Genomic DNA, 26,145 nt, shown 5'->3' with positions numbered 1-26,145 from the left:
CATACAACTATACATCTTGTATAAAGGGCCATTCTCAAAATACACTTTCCCAATTTCATCATTTTGCTTTAGCCTCCAATTGCCTACGTGGACCCCAATGTTGCAATTCAAATACGAAACTCAATCCATTGACAATGTCATGTACTATATCGTAAGGAGGATAGTTGTCAAGAGCTTCTTTAATCGTTCCGAGTAAAATTAGATAGCAACTTTATGGGTACAACAATAACTGTGACGAGCGTTTTTATTGGTAACAAAAAAATAACACATGCTTAAGAATTACTAAAATACATATTGTTATCCGTATCAATTTAGATGATTTCCAAAAAAACATTGTCTACTATACATGACAAATATGTTGTCGTACCAGCGGACAAAGCCCAAAACAACATTGTTTTTTGTCTGCAAAACGTTCTACATCTAATGTTTATTATCGAAGATAGACGTAGAAAATAATAGCTGTGATAAGACATATACTTCTACCACTCTCTCCAAAGAAGAGATTGTGGAAAACAATAAATCTGTGCTATCCTCTTTTGGTCTATCTACCAAGGTCGATGATTGGGATTTACCGTCTATGTACTGGATTCCTAAACTCCACAAGAATCCATACAAACAACGTTTCATAGCTGGATCTTCAAAATGTACCACCAAACCTCTTTCAAAACGTTTAACTTCTATACTCACAACTATCAAAGAGGGTCTGCAGTCCTACCACAAAACTTGTTACTCCCGTAGTGGTATCAATTCAATGTGGATCCTGAAAAATTCGAAAGATCTTTTGGAGACAATCAGTTCTAGACTATTATCTGAATAGAATAGCATTAAAACCTAGGATTTTTCAACACTGTATACTTCTCTTCCCCACACTCAGTTATATTCCCGACTTAAAAACATTATACATCGTTGTTTTTCCACAAAAGATGGTACACCTGGATACAAATATATAGTTCTTGGTAGAGATTTCTCATACTTTATAAGAAATAATTTCCAATCATCTTCTTCCAAATATACAGAGGAATATGTTTACAAAATGCTGGAATTTTTAATCGACAACATATTTGTCCAATGTGGTGGACGTGTTTTTCAACAAACGGTCGGCATTCCAATGGGAACGAATTGTGCTCCTTTACTTGTGCTCTGACCTATTCCTTCACTCTTATGAGGCTAACTTTATAGCTGATCTGATCAGAAAGAAAGAATATCGTTTGGCTAGATCCTTCAATCTCACTTTCCGCTATATAGATGACGTATTATCTTTAACCAATTCTAATTTTGGGGATTTGAAAAATCGCATCTACCCCAAAGGACTTGAGATAAAGGATACTACAGACACTGTGAAGTCAGCCTCATATCTTGACCTACACATAGAAATTGATGGTAAAGGAAAACTATTGACCAAACTTTACGACAAACGTGATGACTTTTCATTCAGAATTGTCACTTTTCCTTTCATCTGTGGCAACATCCCTTCGGGACCTGCGTTTGGAGTGTTCATATCACAACTCATATGTTATGCCAGAGCTTGCCAAAACTACACAGATGTTTTGTTTCGCGCTAGAACTCTAACAAATAGGCTTCTAGAACAGGGTTATGTTGCTACAAGATTGAAGTCATCACGGCAGAAGTTTTATGGTCGTCATCATGAACTCGTGGATCGTTATGGTGTATCCATCTGCACCATGAAAACTAATTTATTCAACGGGTCATAGTTTTGCTTTTCTCGTTTGTCTACCCCGGACTTGACTTTTTATGAGCAACTCGGCGGGTGTTTCTAGAAAAGCAGAGGACGCTTACTCTACCGGTTTACCTTGTCCATGCTCTCAGTTTTTAGTGGAGTCCGAGTTGCTCATTTGTTTTTGTTGCTTTATATGTATGATTTTAGATACTTTATGTTCTTTGTTGTGTATGTCTGTTTTCCATGTCTGGTCTTTGTCCCTGGATTACATTCTTTTGATTACCGCTATAACCTTGGTTCCCTTGATTACTCTTCCAACATGCTAAGCCAGGAGGATCTCCGTAAAACTTGGAACAGCTATGCGAATTTTTTTTAGAAAATGTTGTGGTAAGTACATTGATCAATATTGAAAGTAGTGCATAAATAAATAAATAATTGACCTTTATTGTAATGTTAACCGACAACGCATTATTGATGATTCACGGTATGATTATAATCTGTGTTGGCCGTTTATTAGCACAGATATTTATTACACTTAAAGTTATTTGTTTTATAAGTCCGATGATATTTTTCTGAAGAATACAATTAAGTTAAGTGTGACTTGTCAAACCCTTGAAAGATTTAATAGCCTTTGTAATGTTTTTGCTAAAGTTAGCTAGAAAATCGAGAGGAAAGATGCTGATTTAGATGTATCTACACATAAGAGCCAAATCCCTATGTTCATCACTCCTTACAAAGACAAAGGACAACGGGATTTTCGAATGTCTGTCATGTTGGATCCTACTCCCGTAATTCCGTGCAAATTGCATGTATGTTATACACTCGAAACCTTTCTAAGGCACATTGTATAGTTGAAGTCCCCGTATGTGTTTTCGGTTGTTCAAAACTGACATAATGCCCCTCTCCGCTGTAATTCTAAACTTATGTCTATGTTTTGTTCTTGAGCAAATTCTTACGCAGATTTTAATACAATGTTTAACTGAATAATCCCGAAGATCTAAGTTAGTGTTTATTCATGATTAACCAAGTACCGTCGAAATCATTGTTAAAACATTCCTTGAACACTACTTATCGAATCCAAATTTGCAAAAACTTCCACCACTTGCCTTTCTCTATATAAGATTAGTTCACATGCAAATGATTCCACCACTTGCATATCTCACTGCGTTTTCTGAGTTCGTATGCAAAACACTGTTGTGTGTTATGTTGCCTGATATAAAATCAGTGGGGTAGAAATTCAGTGTAGTTTCTTGTAACTATGAATTGATCTGTATCCATGTTTGTTATTTGAGATGTTTCGTCGTCTTGTAATGGACTTAGGCGAGGTGGTGCACGAACTAATAAAAATAATTATGAAACTTTAAAATATTAGGAGCAGTAGTGTTTAGAGAGCTTTGTCATCTATGTTAAAACCCCGGTCCTAATTCCTTAGGATATATGTTTTTGATTTTGCATGAGTCTGTTCCGTGGGATTTTTTTATGAAAGGTTTTGTTTGTTTTTTTTTTTTTTGGAGGTCTCACGGTAGAGAATAGCCTTGATTGGTTGGGATTCCCAGCAGGAGTTCTTTTATAGAATTTTTTAAAGGTTTTTTTCAGCAGAACTTTGGAAGGTTGTTTTATCGAATTGCTAATTAATATTCTATTAAAATTTTCAGTTGCTTCTATGAAGAATAATAATAAAGTTATTAAAATGATACACTACCCAATGGTCAAAAGTAAAGATTAAATAGAAATTCTGGATAACAAAGCGAAATAGCATTGAGCATTTCTTACGATATATTCGGTCTTTCGGATATCAATTGAAGCACATATCAATTTGTAACATTAAAATGTATTAAGAAATCGCAATATAGTTTATATAAATCAATAATATTTTAAACTCATACATGATTTGTTAAAATGTTTCTTCATTGTTTATAACTCTAACAGCTGAATAAAAGGGAGGATGGAATGTTGATGTTGAATGTGCATTATTTTATTTCAAGTAACATTCAAGGTATGAATAATGTAAAATGTGATTCATGGTTGGAGAGCTAACATATTCTTTTGATATTTTGTTTAAAATATTATAGTAAACTGAAATGTGGCTATTCACATAACTCTTGTTTTTGTTTGGAGATGACAACTATATAGAATGTGTTGTACATGTAAAATTTAAATTTCAGGGGGTTAATTCCGTAAATGACACTGAAATGTAATAGAAACTAGGTGATTTTGAACGTGGATTATTTGCTAAGAACAGACAGATTAGAATGAATAATTATGCATTGCATCATATAGACCTATAATAACAAAAACAAAAATGATTTTTTTGGGGTGTATCACATGTTACAGAATTTGCATGATTCTTATACAGACTGTTGCTTAAAAGCATTGTTGGCGAATGACTCAAATATACTTGCCTGTTAATGTTGCATATCCTATAAAACATGTCTAACCTGCGTACTGAAAACTTGGAAATCTTTTAAACCAGATATTTTTACAGGTATCAAATCTTTTATATCAATCCAAATGAATTTCTAGCCTTGGTTAATCCTATTGTCTAGACCAACCAAACTTAAATAGTTTGCAGTTTCAAAATGGCAAAGTTATGTTCGAAATCCACATAATTATTTGCTTTTATATTTTATTTATTTTAATTTAATATTTTTTTTACATGAAATTCAATTTCAGATTCACATAACATAAGCATCATGGCGCTTAAAAGATCAAAGATGGAGTGCTCGATTCAAAAACATATTGACGCATTGCAAAAACAGGAGGAATTCGAATTTAAAAAGGCGATGGCTGATATGAAATCCTTTTTATCGCGGACAGATGTGGATATGAGCGTTGGATCGATGGTTCTTCACATAGCAGCTCACTGCATTAGTTGTAACTTGTCTGGAGAGAGAGAAATAGTCGTAGACTTTTTAAAAGATTTGTCCGATTTACCTTTTCTTTTAAAGACAACTGTGGCACTAATAAGCACAGAAGAAACAATAGACAATCATTCGTTTTCATGTATGCTACAAGATGTTGTTACAGTTTTTTGAAAGCATGCTTAGTCTTATTTAAAACTCAATGAGAACAGTTCAAATGATTGGAATTGTGGATCTTGTGCGGATAAAAGTAACGAAGAGCTGCGAAGAGAAAAATAACATTCTAGACAGAATATTAAACATTAAACGCAGCATTTTAGCATCAATCCAGAGCAAACAGAAATCGTCAACGTCAGTCAGTCAATCATGTGAGGACGTTTTACGACCACCGGAAAGTTTTCGAACTATTTCCGTCCTTCCAACTGAAGAAGATATCGTGTATCCGCCATCATTAACAAGAAAAAAGGAGAATATCAGAATCTGGAGCATTATTTGGATGTTCAATTCAGGCTTTATAGGGTAGATTGCATAGCGCCGCTTAGAGACGTGTATGAAGAGTTCATTATAAAAGACCGACAGCAAAACCGCCACTTCCGACTGGAAAATGGTCGAATTTACAGAAATGTCACTATTCGTCGGCAGATAAGTACATCGCTGGAGCATGGAGAAGTGTATACTGTATATTTAGATACTGAGCACGCCAGACGTATTAATTGGAAAAACTCAAAACGTTTAAAATATGGATCTCTTCTCCTCCTCTCATTCGAAAGATATAAGTCCTTTATGTTTGGAGTAGTTGCTGAGTCAGATCCTCAACAAAGCCAGTTCAAATTCAAGATAATACGTACCAAAATTAACCAACATATACTCAAAGAAACGCCAGGTATTATTTTAGAGGCAACGGGTGCTTATTTTGAAGCATATTATCATGTACTGTCTGCATTAAAATATATTACTGAGAATAATTTCCCATTTATCAAGTATATTGTTAACTGTCAAACCGAAATCGACCGTACTTACTATCTAAACCCCAAAAACGAAAACAAATATGATATACAGCAACTATTATCGATTGACAATGAAAGACCAAACAGCAGTTCCGACAGTTCTAACGATGACGAATGCGCAAACAAACAACCTGAGGTATCATGGCCATCATGTTATGAACTCAAAATGGATACATCACAAAGAAAGGCATTTATATCAGCTCTAACTGACGAGTTTGTGATAATACAAGGCCCACCTGGAAAAGGGAAAACTTATATTGGTTTGCAAATAGCAGAAACGCTACTCCGCAACAAACGCGCATGGCAAAAAAACTCAACAAAAAGAAGACGAAAACCTGCCAAAGAATATAAAAGCTTCCATGTTGATTGTGTGTTATTCAAATCATGCCCTTGATCAGTTTTATGCAAGAGATAACATTTTTTTCCCAACTGATAAAAGACGGGAAGAAATTGTACGTTTTGGTAGTCAATGTACAAATCCAGTTACTGAAATATTTCTAATTAAACTCCACAGATGGAATGTCCCAAATAGGCAAAATGCTGTTAAGGTTATAGCAGATATGGAATCAAAAAACACTTAATTCTGAGGGATAGGGCACTTTTGCAGTTGTTTCAAAGTAAGAATATAGTTGCCAAATTTAGCGTAATCAAACATATAATTCCCGACGGATATCTTCATCAGCTTCAGAAAGACAATGATACCTACTTGTCAGATTGGCTTGGTGTGTCTGTGAGAGCTTGGTTCACATCAGTTAACAAGAAGAGATACATGAGACGTGGCAAATTAACGCAAAAACAATACCTTCGTATTGACGACGAACAAGCAAAGGAAAATTATCTTACCAGGAGTTACCAGAAGGTGCGTTTGACGACGACCAGCAGTTTGAACTGAATATTGACGAGGTATCTGTAGATATAATAACGCAGTATACTTCTCTCATTCAAACAATTAACGATGAACGATGTCTTGATATTTTAACGGAAGAGGCAAACGTCATACTCGGCTATCTGAAGGCACCTGTAAAAGCAACTGAAAGATACATGAATGAGAATATACAAACCAATATTTGGAATAAACCATCATATGAAAGGTGGAAAATGTATAGATATTGGCTTGATGAATTTTGTAAAGAAACACGACTCGAACTTCAAACAAAACAGCAGGAATTCAACGCTCTTTTTGATGAATATAAATCCGCTAAACTAGAAGTTGATGAGCAAATTCTTGGACAGGTCTCCGTAATCGGTATGACAACAACATGTGCCGCAAGGAACAACGAATTTTTGAAAAAGGTTTGCCCAATAATTACTATCATAGAAGAGGCAGCAGACGTTCCAGAAGCTCACATAATTTCAGCAATAAATGTGAGCATGTAATTCTAATTGGAGATCACAAACAGCTTGAACCTAAAACTGCTGTTCAGGAATTGGCAGTAAGGTATAATTTGTCGGTATCTCTATTTGAGAGAATGATAGAGAATGGAGTAAAGTACCATTGTTTACAAGAGCAACATAGAATGAGACCTGAAATAGCGGAATTGGTGCGCCATATTTATCCTGTGCTTGAAGATCATTACAGCGTTAAAGAGTATTCAAATATCAGAGGTGTGAAAACAAATTTGTTCTTTGTTGATCATTCACACGACGAACTGTACAATGAAGAGATTAAAAGCTATTATAACGAACATGAAGCAACGTTTATAGTGGGGTTATTCTGTTACCTTTTAAAACAAGGTTACAAGAGTTCAAATATAACAATATTTGTTGCATACACAGGTCAACTTCGCATGAAGGAGGAAATCATGAAAAAGGAAATAAGAAACGTGAAAATTTGTGTGTTAGAAAATTATCAAGGAGAAGAAAATGACATCATATTGCTATCTTTGGTAAGAAGCAATACCCTTGGTGATATAGGATTTCTATACAAAGAAAATCGTATATGCGTTGCCCTTTCAAGAGCTAAATTGGGATTATTTATTATTGGTAACAGTACAACATTGACAAAAAGATCACGCCATTGGAAAAACATTCTGAGCAAGCTCTAAAATATTGGATATGGCAAAGAAAAAGAAATACATTTTGGAGATGCACTTCCATTATACTGTGATGCACATTTGGACAAGGTTGGAATAATGGCTAAAACTAGAAATGACTTTGAAAAATCCATTGATGGAGGTTGTGAAAAGCTTTGCGAGTTTAGGTTTAATTGTGGACACGTATGCTCACGGTACTGTCACCCCTTTTCACAGAGTCACGACAAAAACAAATGTCAGAAGTTTTGCAAGCGGAGCTGTCCAAACGGCCACGTATGCGATAGAAAGTGTCATTTTCCTGAGAATTGTAAATGTGTAGTTCTTGTCGAGCAGCTGCTTACGTGTGATCACATCACAAAAATACACTGTTTTGTAAACTCGAAAGACTTTAGATGCAATGAAATGGTTAATGGTCATACAGTTGTTAACAAGTGTTGTTTGCAGCTTTCAGATATATTGTGTGAAGAAACTGTTTGTGGGAAAAGAGCAAGTTGTGGTCACGAGTATTTGAGACCGTGTCATCAGAAAAATTATGAAAGCGAAGTTCAATGCAAAGTAGAAGTTGAAAAAGAATTTCAAGACTGCTTGCACAAAAAGCGTGTTCTATGCTCAACAGAACTTATTATAGTTTCTAAAAAGATAGGTTTTTCAACAAGACACAATGAGATTTCTGTCTGCATGGAAAAGATAGAAAAGATACTAAAATGCAGTCATGTCGTACAAATTTTATGTCATGAACGTAATTGCGAAGGTCATACGTGTACTTAAGCCTGCAACAACAAATGTGATAATGGGCACATCTGTAAAAGACGATGCCATTTAGGAAAACCACGTGATTGCTTAGAAATAATAAAGAAGACCTTGAAATGTGGTCATTCCGATGACGTCTATTGTTTCGTTGATTCCAGTCAATTCAAATGTCGCAAAGACGTCGAATTGATTTTTGAACGCTGTTCCCATACAATTAATCTGCCATGTGAAGAAAAGACTACATATGAAACTGCCGGAAACGAATTTACTAAGACATTGATCTTGAATAAATACAAATGCGAGAAACAAGTGTTAGTTGAACTTGCTGTGGACACGATATAAAAATTGATTGCTGGAAGAGCCACAAATTATCAGAAGATACTTCCCTATCCTCACTGAACATTATATGTGATGAACCTGTTGAACATGAACTTAGTACATGTGGACATACTGACAATGTTCCTTGTTGGAAGAAACAACAGTTTTTAAAGACTGAAGATAGAAGCACTGAACAATTATATTTGGCATATGAAACAGTTGTGTCCATTGAATGTACTGAACTTGTCAATAGGGAACTTTCCATCTGTGGACACACGAAACTGGTTCCATGAAGTGCAACAAAAAAAAAAACAAGATGCACGAAAATTGCAGCATTTCTTTATCCACAATGCGGTCATGTTAATGACATCAAATGTTGGCGAACACGAAAACAGACATTAAAAAAAAAGCAAAATACGCATTCGAGAATACTGAAAAATATAAACTTCCGCCCTGCAAGTTTGAATACGATACCTATTATGCAAGTGGCCATTCCAATAGAATACAATGTGGCAATAAAAGCAATGCATGTTGCACTGCAAAATGTAGATCATTTCAATTATGTGAAGACGAATGTTTGAGTGCATGTGATGCATGTCAGGGTAGTTTCAATCATAAAAAATGTGAAATGTTGTGCACGAGGCCCTTACTATGTGGACATGAATGTCAAAGTTTAGACTGCATAAAATGTGTATCCTGTACGGAACAATGTACGTTCTCATGCGAACATTCATTGTGTAGAAAAGCTTGCATTGAATCGTGTGAACCATGCACAGAACCGTGCAACTGGAATTGTCCCCATCAACAATGTACGAAATCGTGTCACGAGCTGTGCGATAGAAATTTGTGTCTCAGTGATTGCCCTTTTGATTTGGCATGTGGACATAGATGCTCGGGATGTTGTGGAGAACCTTGTTCAGCATGGTATTTAGTGTGCAATCCTCAAAAAATTGTTGGATTACGAGACCAAAAGCAAAATAAAGTGGTGCAATTGCGGGAATGTTTACCCAGTTTTGAAGCCAATGCGCTTGACGAATACATACATGCAGCAACATGCATGGAATCTTCTGATTTGTTGTCCGATGTGTAGGGCAATTATCCCCAAACATCCTCATTATAATCTAATCTTAAAGTTGAAAAAAAATATTATTTGTAAAAATAAAAGCATATATTCGTTTTTCCGTAACAACGATTTTATATTTCCTGCTGTGTACATAACAGATAGCTCAACATTCATGGATTACGTTTTAAAGTTTCAGACATTCATTCAAATAGCAATATACACGGAAAAGACCGGGGGCAAAGGAATGAAACTGGAAACCCTGCATTGCTTCGCAGAAAACACAAGAAAAATGATTGAAAACGCCCAGAAACAAAAACCGTATGATCCAGTACTTTGGTTGTCTATTTCAGATTAAATCTTAAAAACGCGAATTTACTGGATCCTAAGTTTGCTACATTCAGATGAACATCTTTCAAAAAAGACAATACGTGTATCATCACAAATCAGTATTGAAACCAAATGCATAGATCAAGAGGACGGAAATGGTAGATATAGTGATGGCACTCGCCTATACAGCATCGAGGATTTTACAAAGCTTGTTCTTGATACATTGGTTCATAATCATTATCAAGATGCAGAGGAATACTGTAAATTACTGGTACCATATTTAAAAGACAGTGAAACAACCAAAGATGCTATGAATATTCCTAAACTACGTTCTATCATTGGCATTCATGAGGGGGAATGGACAATTTTTCTGAAAGGTTTGTCGCCAATATTTTCAAAGGTTTTTTTTTTAACTTTAATCTTTTTTAACGCAAAAACATATGAACTAATCATAAACAGAGCATGTATAATATAGCAACACACTTCGCATTTCTCTTTCCTTAAATTACAATATTTGATTTCTTTAAAATTGAAACACTAACTTATCGTCTTGTTACATTATATATACTTTTTCACCAAGCAGTTAATCGACAAATCATAGATAGTAGAATAACCGTTCTAACGCTACATTTTGTTGCGAGTCGAAAACAATTATAATAAGATAGCTAAAAGGAAAGAGTGAATAACCAAAATATTATCAAGAGTACCGATGAAAGCCTAGATTTTATGAAACTTCAACGAAAAATCTTCATGAGTTCTTAGCACGAGTGTTCATAATTGGGTTATTCACTAAGCCAATTGAATATCATATTTATTGTATATCTTTTCGTCATATGTTTTCGATATTTTCAACATGAGTTTTAAATTTTGTGATAGGCGGATTGAAATCAAAGTTACGACGTTTTGACGGGAGAAAGTCCGAGAATGAAATTATCGAATTTATTTCACAGTGTGAATTATTGAAATTTATTACACTGGGAACATTCGATAAAAACGAAGTACATCGAATAATATTTTTGTTAGATCTATTAGCTTACCTATGTCGTCAGATTCTACGAAAGTTCCATCTACCCTTTAAAAAAATGGGTGGCGGTCTTTAAAAAAATCAGACAGGAGATAATTACAGTATTTCAAAGACCCACCGAATTCAATTGTGGTTCTAATCCTGAAACAGTAACTGACTTCGTTTGTCAATCAGATTTTTGCAGTTTTTGAAATAAAATTATAAAAATTAATGTCATAACATAACAACATATATAGCAAAATATATTTGTTTGTATGTAGACCGAAAAAAGCATCATTCTTCATTGTTTTCTACACCACGAACCACCTCTATCTTAAGCAGTGTCTGATTTTTACATGGACTTAAATTCTATTGAACATTTCAGGACATGCTGTACCGGCTATCTTCAGTGACTACTGCGAAGCATGTGAACTTGATTTACCGCTTTACACTCATGCGGAACATTCCAGAACCACAGTATTACCAAACCTGCCCCAAGAAACAAAAGGAAAGACAGATACAAAGAAAATAAATCAGGATTTTAGACTTACTGATGTTTCTAAAAAGTCTCAAAAAAATTCTGAAGTATGAACAAAACATAAAATATTTAGCGGCGCAATGACAAAGGAATCAAGTGCTCGTTTAAAAGCAAAAGAAGATCAGATCAACCTAAAAATACTAAATCAAGGAAAAGAAACAAGTCATCGAATAAATCACATAAAGTACATTCATTTAGTTCTCATGAACCGTCGAAAACCTTTTTATCTAGTGTATCAAATGAACCAACTCCTCAAGAGATAAGAACACAGAGAAGCAACTTTTTAGAAGAACATTTCCAAGGACTGTCACAAAGAAGTTTAAGTTCACCAAATTGGCGTTCAAATGGCAAAAATGAAACCACCAAGAAAACTATCATTGAATATACACCAATGCAGTCTACAGATAACCATCGGGAAACAAGCAACTCTGAGCACATCAGTAGTAGCAAGTCAATAACAAGCCGTGTGCCTGAGAAAAACCAAATTGAAGCGGATACTTTAGTTAGGTTGGTATATGCAAAATATTACCTCTTTTCCCTTATAGTTTCCTTTTTTTTTTTGACAGGCATTCATCATATAGTACGTGTGACAGAACGCCGTTACCTTTGATACAGCCTGATACAACTTTTATGCATGATAAGTATTGAGTGTTTAAATTTTTGTAGTTTTTTTATTATTTTGATTATTTGCTTTTAGGTTGTTTGTCGCTTTTTCTGAGCAACTTTCTTTTGAGAGGTTAACACAGTTAGTTTGAAAGTACTTATTTTCCCTGAGGCCCTTATGCAACATAAATGGAGTGAGAAATTATATACAGATAAGTCCGTTTACAGACATGACAAAATAGTACAAGAACAGAACAAAACAAAAACAAAACAAAAGTAAATATACAAATATGTACTTTTGCTATAAAATACATAGACACAGCTATATTGGTTAATACACACATCACTTGTCACTCAAATCTGCTTGATTTTATGTTTAAAGCGATTTGTCTTTGAAATATAACATATTGTACTGATAATTTATTCCATGAAATTGAACCCGATTATCAAAACGAGCTTCTGTAAAGTTTAATTTGAATTTTGGGACTACAAACATTTTGGATTTTTTTTTACTTTTTTAATTCTCATTAAGTAAGTGTGATTTCTAGTTGAACTTATCTATAATATATTTTAGATTTTGACCTTTTATTATTTTATGCATAAGCAAACACTGATGATAATTAATCCCATGGTCAACATTTATAATATCAAGTTGTCTGAATAATGGGGCAGAGGGTGACATATGGTCAGCAACAAGCATCAATTTAACTGCTGTCTAATGTAGTTTCAATATTCTATTTAACTTCACATTACTACATCAACCCCATACAATACATCAGTAATCTATCAAAGGTAGTTCAAAACCATTACAGAAAGTTGTCCTCGTTTTTATACCAAGAAAATACTTACTTTTTGGCAGTAGATAAATTCTACAAGGCATTTTTTACATTTTTGCATTTTCCTTTCTTCTTGTCTGCCCCGGACGTGACTTTTTTTGAGCAACTCGGCGGGTGTTTCTAGAAAAGCAGAGGACACTTACTGGTGCACCTGGTCCATGTTCCCAGTTTGTTGCTCATTTGCTTTTGATACTTTGTATGTATGATTTCAATTACTTCATGTTCTTTGTTGTGTATATCTGTTTTTCATGTTTTGTCTCTGTCCCTGGATAACATTCTTTTGATTACCGTTAAAACCTTGGTTCCCTTTCATTATTCTTACAAATTGTGTCTGTTTGTTCTCACAATGTCAGACAATTGCCACTTTGTACACAAAGTAATGTTTCGCATGATGACATTTTGAGAATTTCTGATAGAGTTTTCAGTTTTGGTTTATGATATCAATCTTTGTCTTGTCCCAATTAACATCAGTTTAGCTTTTGTTTGAATTATTGTACACGTTATTATTTTTACAGGTATAAATATAGTACAGTGGAACCCCCATAAACCGGCCCCTCTGAAAACCGGATTTCTCTGAAAATCGTACATTTATGACATTAATGACGTCACAAGGACCGTCCCTTTTTGGGAGAATAATCTGTCATTAATAGAGGGCCAGTAGCCATGGGAATGAATAATTTTTCCAATTTAATATAATTTTGAGGCATTGTGAATGTTTACTTGTTGTGTTCTTCCACTAAGATAGGATTTTAGCAAATTTACCGACTTGTCACAAAATTAATACATTTTCAGTTTTCTTCATAGAATATCATGATCCACTACATCAAAGGCCCTTTTAAAATCAGTTAGGTTTATATTACCATTTTGCATCTCTTGTAACCGTTGATCGGTAACATTTATGAGTGTTGATTGACAGGAATGGTTTAGTCGGAAGCCAGACTGTGAAGGATGCAACAGTTCAAATTTAGATAAAAACTTATATGAGTTTAGATAGAGCAGGCAGGACTAAAATAAGCCTTTAGTTGTTAGTTGATGTGCTTTCACCGGCTTTGAAGACAGTAATCAATTTTGCATTTTTTGGTGATCGTGGAAATAAACCAGTAACAATCATTGTATTTAAAATATAAAAGAGGAGATGCAATATAAGGTGCACATAATTTTAAATTTTTTGTACTTATATTATCACTGCCAGAGGACTTACTTGTATATAATTTGAGTAGTGCATTATATATTTCACCAATTTTCACTGGTGGTATTGTAAATTGTCCATAGATGATGATTTTCATTTTCACAAAGTTATGAAGATTTTAAAAAATGCCAGGAGTGTAATTTATTTCCCCTCTAATTTTGTCAACACAAGAAGCAAAAAAGCATTAAAAGCGTTTGCTAGTTCTGATTCAGTAATAACTGTATCATTATATATTTTAAGTTCAAACCGTGTACTGTGTGACATGGGATTTATACTATGAATACATTTCCTCAGATGTTGTGAATTTTTAGGATCTTCTACCATATCATTATGATATTTCCTTCTTGAAATTTAAAATATATCTTTTGTTTTATTTCTCCTGAACTAATACTCAGTCAACATACCACTTGCTGTATTTTTTCCCTCATACTTCTTGCAAAGTTAATCTCAACATTGTACCTCTCAGGTTGTCCATCATTTTTGCTGTTACAATTGGGCATGCCTATCTTGAATAGAATTTGTGTAATCATAAAATTTTAAATACAATGTTTAGGGTCACTTTTATTTTCAATTGCATGAAAAGGCATGCCTTGCAGATCGGACAGAAATTTTTCTTCTTTGAAATTACTGTAAGTAAATAGTGACGCTCCTGTTTTTTTCTATTTTACATGTTTTCTTTCCTAGTCATACAAAGAGTAATCAAGGGAAACAAAGTTATAGCAGTAATCAACAGAATGTAATCCGGGGAAAAAGACCAATAACGGAAAACAGACATACACAACAAAGAATATAAAGTAACTAAAATCATACACACAAAGTAACAAAAGCAAATGAGCAACTGAGATTCCACTAAAAACTGGGAGCATGGACTAAATGCACCGGTAGGGTAAGCTTCCTCCGCTTTTCTAGAAACATCCGCCGAGTTGCTCATAAAAAGTCAAGTCCGGGGTAGACAAACAAGGAAAGGAATATTATGACCTGTTGTATAAATCAGTTTTCATGGTGCAGATGGATACATCATAACGATCCACGAGTTCACGATGACGACCATAAAACTTCTGTAGTGATTACTTTAATTTTGTAGCAACATAACCCTGTTCCAGAAGCTTATTTGTTGGAGTTCTAACGCGATACAAAAGTCTGCGTAGTTTCGTCAAGCTCTGACATAACGTATGAGTTGTTATATGAACACTCCATACGCAGGTGCTGAAGGGATGTTGCCACAGATGAAAGGAAAATTGACAATTCTGAATGAAAAGTTATTACATTTGTCGTAAAGTTTAGTTTTCATTTACCATCGATTTCCAAGTGAATGTCAATGTATGAGGCTGCCTTCACAGTGTCAGTAGTATCCTTTATTTCAAGTTCTTTGGGGTAGATGCGATGTATCGAATCCCCGAAATTAGGATTGTTTAAAGATAATACGTCATCTATATAGCGGAAACTGAGATTAAAGGATCTAGCCAAACGATATCCTTTCTATTGGATCAGATCAGCTAAAAAGTCAGCTTCATAAGAGTGAAGGAATAGGACAGAAGGTAAAGGAGCACAATTTGTTCCAATTGGAATGCCGACCGTTTGTTGAAAAACACGTCCACCACACTTGGCTAACATGTTGTCGATTAAATTTCCAGCATTTGTAAACATCTTCCTCTGTATATTTGGAAGATGAGTTGGAATTATTTCTTACAAAGTATGAGGAATCTCTACAAAGAACTATGTATTTGTATCTAGGTGTAATATCTTTTTTTGGAAAAACAACGATGTATAATGTTTTTAAGTCGGAATTTTGATTGAGTATGGAGAATAAAAGTATACAGTGTTGAAAAATCATAGGTTTTAATGCTATTATATTCAGATAATAGTCTTGAACTTATTGTCTCCAAAAGATCTTTCGAAATTTTTAGGATCCACATTGAATTAATACCACTACGGGAGTAACAGGTGTTGTGGTAGGACTGCAGACCCTCTTTGACAGTTGTGAGTATAGAAGTTAAAAGTTTTGAAAGATGTTTGGTGGTACATTTTGGAGATCCAGCTATGAGACGTTGTTCATATAGATTTTTGTGGAGTTTAAGGTTTACCACAATCTCTTCTTTGTGATGGTAAAGTGTGAGTGTGGTAACAGTATAGGTCTTTTCACTGCTATAATTTTCTACGTCTAGCTCTGATAATAAACATTGGATGTAAAACGTTTTGCAGACAACATATTTGTCATGTATAGTGGACAATGTTTTTGCTACATCGGGGTCTTTGAAAACATATGTAGCCTTGGCACTCATTGACCTACTTAAAACTTCCATTCGTTTCAAAATTAAAGACTTCACGGCCTTTAACCACTTTGACAGAGAATTAATGCCTTCTTCTCTCGTTACATAGTCCTCCACGATATCTATAAGAAATTTAAAGTTATAATTCCAATTTATGGAGCGTGGTTCATCTGCACCATGAAAACTGATTTGTTCCGCGGGTCATGGTTTTCCTCTTCTCGTTTGTCTGCCCCGGACTTGACTTTTTATGAGCAACTCGGCGAGTGTTTCTAGAAACGCAGAGGACGCTTACCCTACCGGTGCACCTTGTCCATGCTCCCAGTTTTTAGTGGAGTCCGAGTTGCTCATTTGCTTTTGTTACTTTGTGTGTATGATTTTTAGTTACTTTAGGTTCTTTGTTGTGTATGTCTGTTTTCCACGTCTGGTGTTTTTCCCCGGATTACATTCTTTTGATTACCGCTATAACCTTGGTTCCTTTGATTACTCTTTCACGGTACATGGGACATTTAGAAAGGATATGACGCAGAGATTCGTTTTCGATGATGGTTAAATCTCCCGTAACGACGTGACCAGAAAGGAGAGTTTTTACAAGAACAGTCAGGTGGTGTAGCCTTGAAGTCCTGAATTTCGAGGTTCTGCAATAACCTTTTATAATTGAAAATTTTGGATGCAATGGATGAAGTATAGGGATATGAAATAATTGGTATGGATTTGTCTTTAAAATATGGGGAAATTTTGTTGGTAACCTTTTTTGATGGAGGATGTTAGCCAAATTAATTGCGTCTATACCTTTGTTGACAACGGTAGTGGAAAAAAAATGATCATTTTTCTTGATCATGACTTTTCACACAAACCGGTCTAAAGAGTCTGTGGAAACCAATATCCAAAACGATGGCAACAAATCTATATAATGATGAGGAAGGGTCAGACATAGGAGTGTGAAGACTTGTTGTGTAATATGAGTGTAGTAGATTGAGAGGTATAGAATAAAGTTTGGTTCTAATGTGATGAAGTCCAAGAGTGAAGGAGACAAACATTGATTACTTATTGCAAAATTACTTACATAACTTTCCTTTATCTTATCAAGATTATTACATAGATATGATCAATCAAAGATTTTGTATTTCTAGTTACTTTGGTGGGCTTTTTATTAAGCTGGCTAATATTAATCATACTCATTAGGTCTAACCATTTTTGTGATGATTTGTGGCATTAAATGATTTATATTTAAATCACTCATTATAACTACATCATCATTGAGGGTCATAGCCAGTTCTGGTTCTCTTTCGAATTCATTTATTTTTTATATGTTTTTTTCAATATCAAAGTGATGAGTTAAATGGCAATTTACACATACAAGACTAAACACAATAAATTCATAAGTCAATGAAAATGAATTGTCATTTATTGTGAAGTTCTACAATTCTTATTAATTGAAATTATATACGTATTTGCATTTCTTGTTGTCAATTGAGTGTCGTTAACGTTCAGATATGTAGCACAGCTTTGCTCAAGTCTTGTTATGACTTGGAATCTTTTGTTTTGAAAAATATAATGTTTTTTTTTCTTAATTTCAGACACTCCCCCATAAGATAAAAAGGCTTATCTTCAAAGTTTTACAGACATGAATAATTGACTTTACAGCGACATTCTGTGTATATTTATACTGAATATTAACTCCACAAATTAACTTGTAAAAGCCACATGTGTATTATATTATATTGACATTTTTCTTTTAAATTATGTTCATAACTATTTCTAATCCCAAAACAAACTTTTCACTGCATCACGTGTTGTGTTATGGACGTTATAGTTTATCATTGATATAAACAACTGGTAATTTGAGCTGAAGGATAATCATCTGTAACCTTCTGCTCACCTCACTATTAAACGTTGGAATATTAAATTTTCTCATATGAAAAAATATTACTATCTTAAGTTAAGGCCATCACAATTTGTTTCATTTTAGAATTGGCAATTTAATTTTATAATTGCACATATAAATATGAGATCTAACCTAAATAAATTTGGAAGAATATATTTAAAAAAATATTTTTGATTGCAACATATTTCAAATTGAAAGGTAATAATAACGTTTTAACATACAGGCTTGTGTAAGTTTCAAAATGTTTTATTCAGAAACTTCTATACATTATATGCATGTTATCATAGGTAATGTATGATACTTAGTGAATGGAAATTAAAATGTGATTTGTTTAAAATATTTTTTTTTTCAAAAATAAAAGTAGAAATACTTCTACAAACCATTTATATAAAAAAGTATTTGTTGGTTGTATTAATCTTTTTATTTTATTTTCAAAATTCCCAACGATGTCAGAACTGTCAGATTTGCAAATTTTTTGTCGTTCCCTCCGCGGGATTTGAACTCGTACCGCTGTGACATCTATGGCAACACCGCCTCACAAAGTCCAGTGCCCTACACCACTCGGCCATCTAGGCTTGAAATGTAGAAAAATTCAAAATTCCATTGTTCAGTACATTTAAATAGTGTTTACTTCACCACAGGTACCAGATAAAATATTGGCTGATTTGTCTGCCGGTACAAAACAATGAACTGGGAACCGAGTTTTCGGTTTTGAATTGTAATCTTGGACTAGGTTTTCTTTTAGTTTCTTAGTTTTATTTTCAAGGTGAAATATTCTGATAAACCATAAACACTGCTTTATTTTCAATGTGTGATGGTTTTCTTTTCACCTTTCGTCTGCCCTAAACATAACTTTTTATGAGCACTTCGGCGGGTGTTTCGTGAAAAGCAGAGGACGCTTACCCTTACAGCGTACTTGGTCCATGCTCCCAGTTTTTAGTGGAATCCGAGTTACTCATTTTCTTTTGTTACTTTGTGTGTATGATTTTAGTTGCTTTATGTTCTCTGTTGTGTATGCCTGTTTTCCATGTCTGGTCTTTGTCCCTGCATTACATTCTGTTGATTACCGCTATAACTTTGGTTCCCTTAATTACACCTTGATAAAATGAGATGAATAGACACTTAAAAACTTTCCCCCTTTTTTTCCCCATTCCAAATCTTCACAAAATCCAACATTCTATTGCATTCCTAAATATTTTCACACACACTCAATAACCTTGACGTTTATTCTTTTCATCTCATCTATTTTCAAGACAGATTAGAATAAGCTTTTATTGGATACATTGTTAATATTTAATGAAAAGATCTTCCTCATTTGTTGGCCTGAATACAACGCTGATTTTTGGTTTACCTCCGGAACCCATGATTCCACTAACTTGAAATTTATTTTGTTCATCCTCAGCCAATATTTCCTCACAAATTTTCTTGTGTATTGCTATCTTATAAATTAATTTCTCATGGAGTTTTTGGTCTACTATTTCAGCATACCACTCATCTTTAAATTTTGTTTAAATGTGTAAAACCAACTGCTAGTTTGTTTGACGTAAAGAAAGGTGTATCCCACAAAATAAACAACCTTCTTTTAGTTCCTTCTATCAGCCACGAAGCTACACCACTTGATCCAGTCATTGTATATCCATGTTTTCTGGCGATCTGTATAAAACATAAAAAACAACAAATAACAAACACCCTAAATTAAATTGTTAAAGATGATATCAAGAGAAAAGAAATAGTGTCAACAGCAAAAACATAACTTGGTATTTTCATAATTCATTCGTTATTGCATATTTTATCAAATATAAGAATATATGGTTGTTCATTCGATGCGGATGTAGTCTTCTCGATGTGCCTGTTCATATAAAAACACAATAACAATTACGTTCTCTGCAGTTTTTTTTAACCAAAATGACCAACTATTGTGGCAATTTGTGGACGTCATTATACAATTAAGTAAATCAACAAAAGTGTACTGTCTTAATATATATATATATATATAAACTGACTATGTTTTCAACAATTATTTGCTCTTATACATAATTTAACGTTAGAGTCATAATCATGTTCTAATAACCCTACACTTTTAGCTGCGATGGTGATTTTGTTGCCAATTCTTATTCGGATTTTATAGCTAGTGAAATTGTTTTGCTTACTTTCTTTTCTTGCATTGCATCAAATTACAATAATTTAATATTCATAAATTCAATATATAGTGCTTCTAGTATATAATAGATGGTAAATGTTATCACTACTTTTCTGTTAATCTGTTAAATTTCAATTTTGGTATTATTTCCGTCTGTGGTATACAGGCATGTACTAGTACTAGATATAGAGCCCGCATAACTATTTTTTATCTACAAAAACAACATAACGAAAATATACCACTATAATCCTATATTTAAGTTGATATATGGTCCTTATTTGAGTTTGTAAATGAAGAAAATTTACGAATGCACGTGCAAGATTGGGCCTAATATGCAACATTGTGGATATTTATGATTTCGATACCGACAACTTACCAAGGCTTCTGTACTGCCTGGGAGTACATATGAGGTTGGAGTAGGAATATATCCATACTGAGGTGAAATATATGGATCAATAAGGCTATATTTCGTCCAGTTTGATATCTGAATTCCAACAACAATACTGTAATTTTCGTGTGCCATCAAAGTTGAAAGATCGACATTTTCCGCTTTCGGGTGGTTTGACGAATAAAACGAAATCCCTTTAGTCGTATTGTCCATCATGTTAGATACCATCTTAGAGTCCCAATTCACAACTTTTAGTGGCCATCAAGTTGAAGGTTGTGAGGGAAGATAAAACAAAAGGAAGTTTAAAAAATGGACTAGATATTTATAACCACCCTAAAGTGACGAATTATTGCTCTAAACAAATGGGATAACAGAGTAATAATCTTTGTTTTACTAGTGGAAAAAATACATACAGAAACACTCAAAAATGAAAAGAAAAAAAAATAGGTTGTGATTTGAGAAAAGCATCAATATCACAGCATTATGCCGTCTTCATAAATTCTGTACTTTTGTAGTTTATTATCATTGCAAAAATTAATCGGGCAGACTGTTGGTAACAAAAACAAAACAAAAAGCAGAAACGTGTACGATTGGTGAATATTTAAAAAAATATTTACAGGGAACACATTTACTGGCAGAAAGGAACCGAAATTGTCTAATTTGGAAGCTAAAGGGTGATACATGTGCATTTAATGGGGTGTTTCAATGAGCAGGTATGCTACTGTAATTTATGTTTGAAAAAGTAATTCCCTTCTGGAGCCTCAATTCAACACCTGACATGGTTGAGTTTATTCCAAATTGTCAAAGTGTCAGGGGTGTTTATAGTAACTATATGTTAGTTACATGTAAGAGAAAGTTCACCTATAGTCCAAGTCACCTCAGATTGTTTGCGGTTTTTTGCGTTTGTTTTTGTAATTACTCGACGGTTCCTTTCAGAAACTTGCCATTTTATTCATGATGTTCTGTACTACGATTCCCTTGCAATTATTTTTCGTTCTTACCTCCGAGATTGAAAAAATTCAAAATTTATTTTTCCTACGAGAATTTTGCATTGAATGTATTGTTTATCCGCCATCTTGTTTCTATGGATATTTTGAAATGTTCCCTATTATCTCACAATTGAAGAGTGAAATACCATGATTTCTCGCCATATTTCTGCTCTTTACCTTTAGGAAAAGACAAAACCAGAAGTTCCGAATGAAAATGCTACAACTGGTACTTAATAAGAGTCTTACCACATAAAGTAATAAATTAGCAGGGAACCAGAAATATGGCGGGAAATCATGTTATTTCACCTCTTCAATTGTGAGATAATAGGGAACATTTCAAAATTTCCATAGAAACAAGATGGCGGATAAACAATACATTCAATGCAAAATTCTCATAGGAAAAATAAATTTTGATTTTTTTTCAATCTCGGAGGTAAGAACGAAAAATAATTGTAAGGGAATTTAAGTACAGAACGACATGAATGAAATGGCAAGTTTTTGAAAGGAACCGTCGAGTAATTACAAAAATAAACCCAAAAAAACGCAAACAATCTGAGGTGACTTGGAGTATAGATATAGTTGCAGATCTTAGTTGAAACCCCGTCCTCACATATGGACATTGCGTTTTGCAATCTTATGAACAGTAAGATTTATTTTTGATGAAAGTGAAAACACAAGATGGAGAATTGATAAGCACGCGTTTTTTATCAAACTAAAATACCTCGGCTTCTCTGCTTATTATCAGATGAACTTGCCATGTCAGTGTCAACTACGTCCTCTTCTAGGTTAGATGTCATTTATCTTCATCCTGTTTTAGAATTTACCGTTTGGAAATTTTGTTGTTACCCTTCATGTCGCAAAAATATGATAACCTTGTTTTGTGAAAGACTTTTAAATTCATTCGGTTCGAATAATACTGTCAACAAGTAGAAATCGATATTTTATGTAGCAACAAAGGAACTCAAACAAACTTTAAGAATTAAAGTAACACACAACTTTTTAAACAGAAATATTTTTTGTTATTAAAATATGTTAACTACTACAACAGCAAATTACTTATGGAAAAAATATTAAAAAAACCTATAAAGTATTTGAATTTATGATTACCGTTTAGTAAACTAAATTGCACTCCATACAGTTTTATTCATAAATTGGCAATATTCCGTAATTCACCTTTCAATATAGACACAATAATGACGAACACATAGAAGTAAAAACAACTCTTCATTTTAATTTCAATATTTCAAATCAATGAGCAGTGGCATTTGATACAAAAATGAAATCGTATATTCTTACCATAAACATATGCATCATCCTGAACGTATATATTTACTGCAAGCATAAAGTTCAAATTTGATTTGAGATCAATTTTAAATGTAAAATCTATCTATCAATGTACGATTATCTATATTGATTCTTTAAACATTATTTGTTTTGCGTATTTTTGATTTGCATTTTTCATAAAGTATCTCTTTAAATGACCAAATGTAAATAATTATTAAAGGACAATTGTTGCAAAACAATTGCTAAGGTCTTTCCCGTGAATATTACTTAATCCCAGCGTTCTTTTTTTCAGAGTAAGAAGTATCAAACCTTATTAGAGTGAAATGTAAAATAAAATAAAATAATAAGAGAAAAAATTATATTCGCAACTCTGAACCAAGTATTCATTCTTTTTGACGTCGTATCTGACACGTCCAGCTGTTTAAAACATCAATTAAAATATGAAGCATGTATCTTGTTCTTACTAAAATTGCTTTAAGTTCCATTCAGTTAAAATTAATGAAGATATTTGAGATCACGATAAAAAAAAAACACTTTCGATTACCAAGTACTAGATCGCCTGTATTACGTACAGTTTAAAACAGTAGAGTTTGCATTTCCGATTATCAAGCTCAAGATCAACAATAAAACGTAAATGTTATAATTCTTGTTAATATCTTTACATGTTTTTTTCATGTTTGACACTGTTGATTGTTGGGGTTCAACGCCCGAGCAGCAATATTTCAGCTATATTCTGGCGATGAACATGAAATGGATGATAAAATGAACATGAAAAGATGATATGAAAAAGGGATGGGACACAAGGGCAACAGAGTCGATAAAATTTAGATTGCCACTAGAAAGGGATGGGTAAGGTCGGACAATTTAGCCTCCTGTGGTAGGCTTATTTAAAGTCGGTACATATAAACATACAAAATATAAGCTCTGTAGAGCTTTTATCCGACATTACAACAGTAAAATCAACAACATATATGTAACAGCACATACACACACATGCACAAATATTAAATACATAAATATGGCAAAGCAGAACTAGCATGCTGCATTAAAAGCACTAGCAACCAATTATAATTCATGCACTATTAAAGAAAACTAAAATGAAGCACTATAAAAGCACTAGTAACTAATCATAATTCATCCACTATCAAAGCAAACTAAAATAAAACGCTATGAAAAGAAATACGCAAGACATACATACATTTATATGATATATTGCACTCATTGAGACCTGCAGATGCCACATCAGCAAGAACTGTCATTCCAGTTGTTAATCAGGCTTTTAAACTGATTAAGGTTGGACTGTTGTCTGATATTATCAGGCAGCTCATTCCAAAGTGCTGCTCCAGCATATCTCAGTGAATGCAATCCAAAACTGGTAGTTCTTACCTGTGGAATTTCTACAGTATGTTGTTTGCTAAAGGAATAAAATACATTTTGAAAATTCACAATATCATTAAGATATACAGGAGATTTATTATGAAGAATTTTGAAGGTTTCCCTTGCCATAGTTCTTAATCGTCTAATTTTAAGTGATGGTAAACCAGATTTCAATAGTAGATCATTTTGATTACTGTTATAGTCTTCATAAATGAACTTCAAGGCACGTTCTTAATTTTTTTCCATTTTTTTTTTTTAGTATTACCCTTTCCACAAAAGTGCAAAACTACCGGACAATAATTAAAATTAGACATTATATATGAATGATAAATAGTTAACCTTCCCAATGTAGATAGATGTTTGCCAATTCTTTTAAGCACATTTAATTGCCTGTAAGCTTTTGTACAGGTTTCAGATATATGTTGATACTGTCTTACATTGTACGTAATACAGGCGATCCTGTACTTGATAATCGAAACGAAAACTGTTTTTTATCGTGGGAAATCTCTACATTTATGTTAACTAAATGGAACTAAAAGCAATTTAGTAAGAACAACGTGAGTACACATGACATAAAAGATACAAGCTTCATTTTTAATTGAAGTTTTACACAGCTGAACGTGTCAGTCACGACGTCAAAAAGAATGATTTTTTTCTTATCATTCTATTTTATGTTATATTTCACTCTAAAGTTGGATACTTATTATTCTGAAAAATACTGGGATTAAGTAAGAGTAATCAAGGAAACCAAGGTTATAACGGTAATCAAAAGAATGTAATCCAGGGACAAATACCAGACATGGAAAACATACATACACAACAAAGAACATAAAGTAACTAAAATCATACATACAAAGTATGGGAAAGACCTTAGCAATTGTTTTGCAACAATTGTCTTTTAATTCTATTTTCACTTGTTTGTATTTGAAACAGTTCTAAATCAATTATGTGAATTGTGCCAATAGGGTATGATGTCAAAGGTGGTAGTTCTAAGATAAATCAGACAAATTGATATGGAACTGTAAAACTCGTTATTGAATGATTTGAATGATTCTATTAAATTTTTACCTATTGTTCCTAATATTCAATAGAAATGTTTGATTCATCTTCAGTAAAAATTAAAAAAAAACAAAACAAAAAACAAAAAAAAACTGGTAATGCAATTATATCGGTTTCCAGTCCAAATATATAGCCGAACAGCAAAGTAACTCCGAAAATGACGTAGTAAATTTCCTAGGAAATGTTAAATATCCACTTACCGTAGTAAAAAATAAAAATAAAATATTAAATGCATAATTAGAACACTACAGGTATTAAATTCATATGTAAACATGATTTTTGCAGTTGTCTAAAAAACTAAATTATATTGCCAACCAATAAAATATGAAAAAGCTTGGAAAACCCCTATCTCGGACAGCGAGATTTGTTAATTCAAATTTTGGTCCAATGAAAAAGCTGACAGAATTGCATTTCACGCATTTCATTCTTATAATTAGAATTTAAAACTATTAGAAACAACCAACAGTCTTTAAGTTTACAAAATGATATCCCTTTTCAATGCCAAATAAGTACATATTTGCAAGATTCTGAGGTGAGATGCTGCGCA

The 26,145-nt window shown here is 33.4% G+C and overlaps 1 protein-coding gene and 1 pseudogene across 3 annotated transcripts; one reads left to right on the top strand and one right to left on the bottom strand.

The window, feature by feature from the left end:
• The first annotated feature begins 5,322 nt into the window (after window positions 1–5,322).
• LOC148604927 (NFX1-type zinc finger-containing protein 1-like) lies at window positions 5,323–11,631 on the top strand (annotated as a pseudogene).
• Window positions 11,632–17,863: 6,232 nt separating this feature from the next.
• LOC148604926 (tereporin-Ca1-like) lies at window positions 17,864–23,302 on the bottom strand. 3 transcript variants are annotated; one of them, XM_088549888.1, is made up of 4 exons: window positions 23,175–23,302; window positions 22,600–22,686; window positions 20,878–21,137; window positions 17,864–20,014 (listed from the first exon to the last, which is right to left on the bottom strand). In XM_088549888.1, the coding sequence occupies exons 2-4, from the start codon at window positions 22,673–22,675 to the stop codon at window positions 19,859–19,861; spliced, it is 492 nt and encodes a 163-aa protein (XP_088406014.1). In that variant the 5' UTR covers window positions 22,676–22,686; window positions 23,175–23,302; the 3' UTR covers window positions 17,864–19,858. The 3 variants fall into 3 exon arrangements, with proteins under 3 accessions (XP_088406014.1, XP_088406015.1, XP_088406013.1); XM_088549889.1 differs by lacking the exon at window positions 23,175–23,302 and having other exon boundaries at window positions 17,864–18,935; window positions 19,938–20,014; window positions 22,600–22,789; XM_088549887.1 differs by lacking the exon at window positions 23,175–23,302 and having other exon boundaries at window positions 22,600–22,788.
• Window positions 23,303–26,145: the final 2,843 nt, after the last annotated feature.

The sequence above is a fragment of the Perna viridis genome, chromosome 10 (assembly GCF_037379345.1).
Source record: "Perna viridis isolate PV_CMFRI_1.1 ecotype Kerala chromosome 10, ASM3737934v1, whole genome shotgun sequence".
Lineage (NCBI taxonomy): Eukaryota > Metazoa > Mollusca > Bivalvia > Mytilida > Mytilidae > Perna > Perna viridis.
Note: the sequence above shows the minus strand (reverse complement) of the source record. Positions and strands in the feature narration are given on the sequence as shown.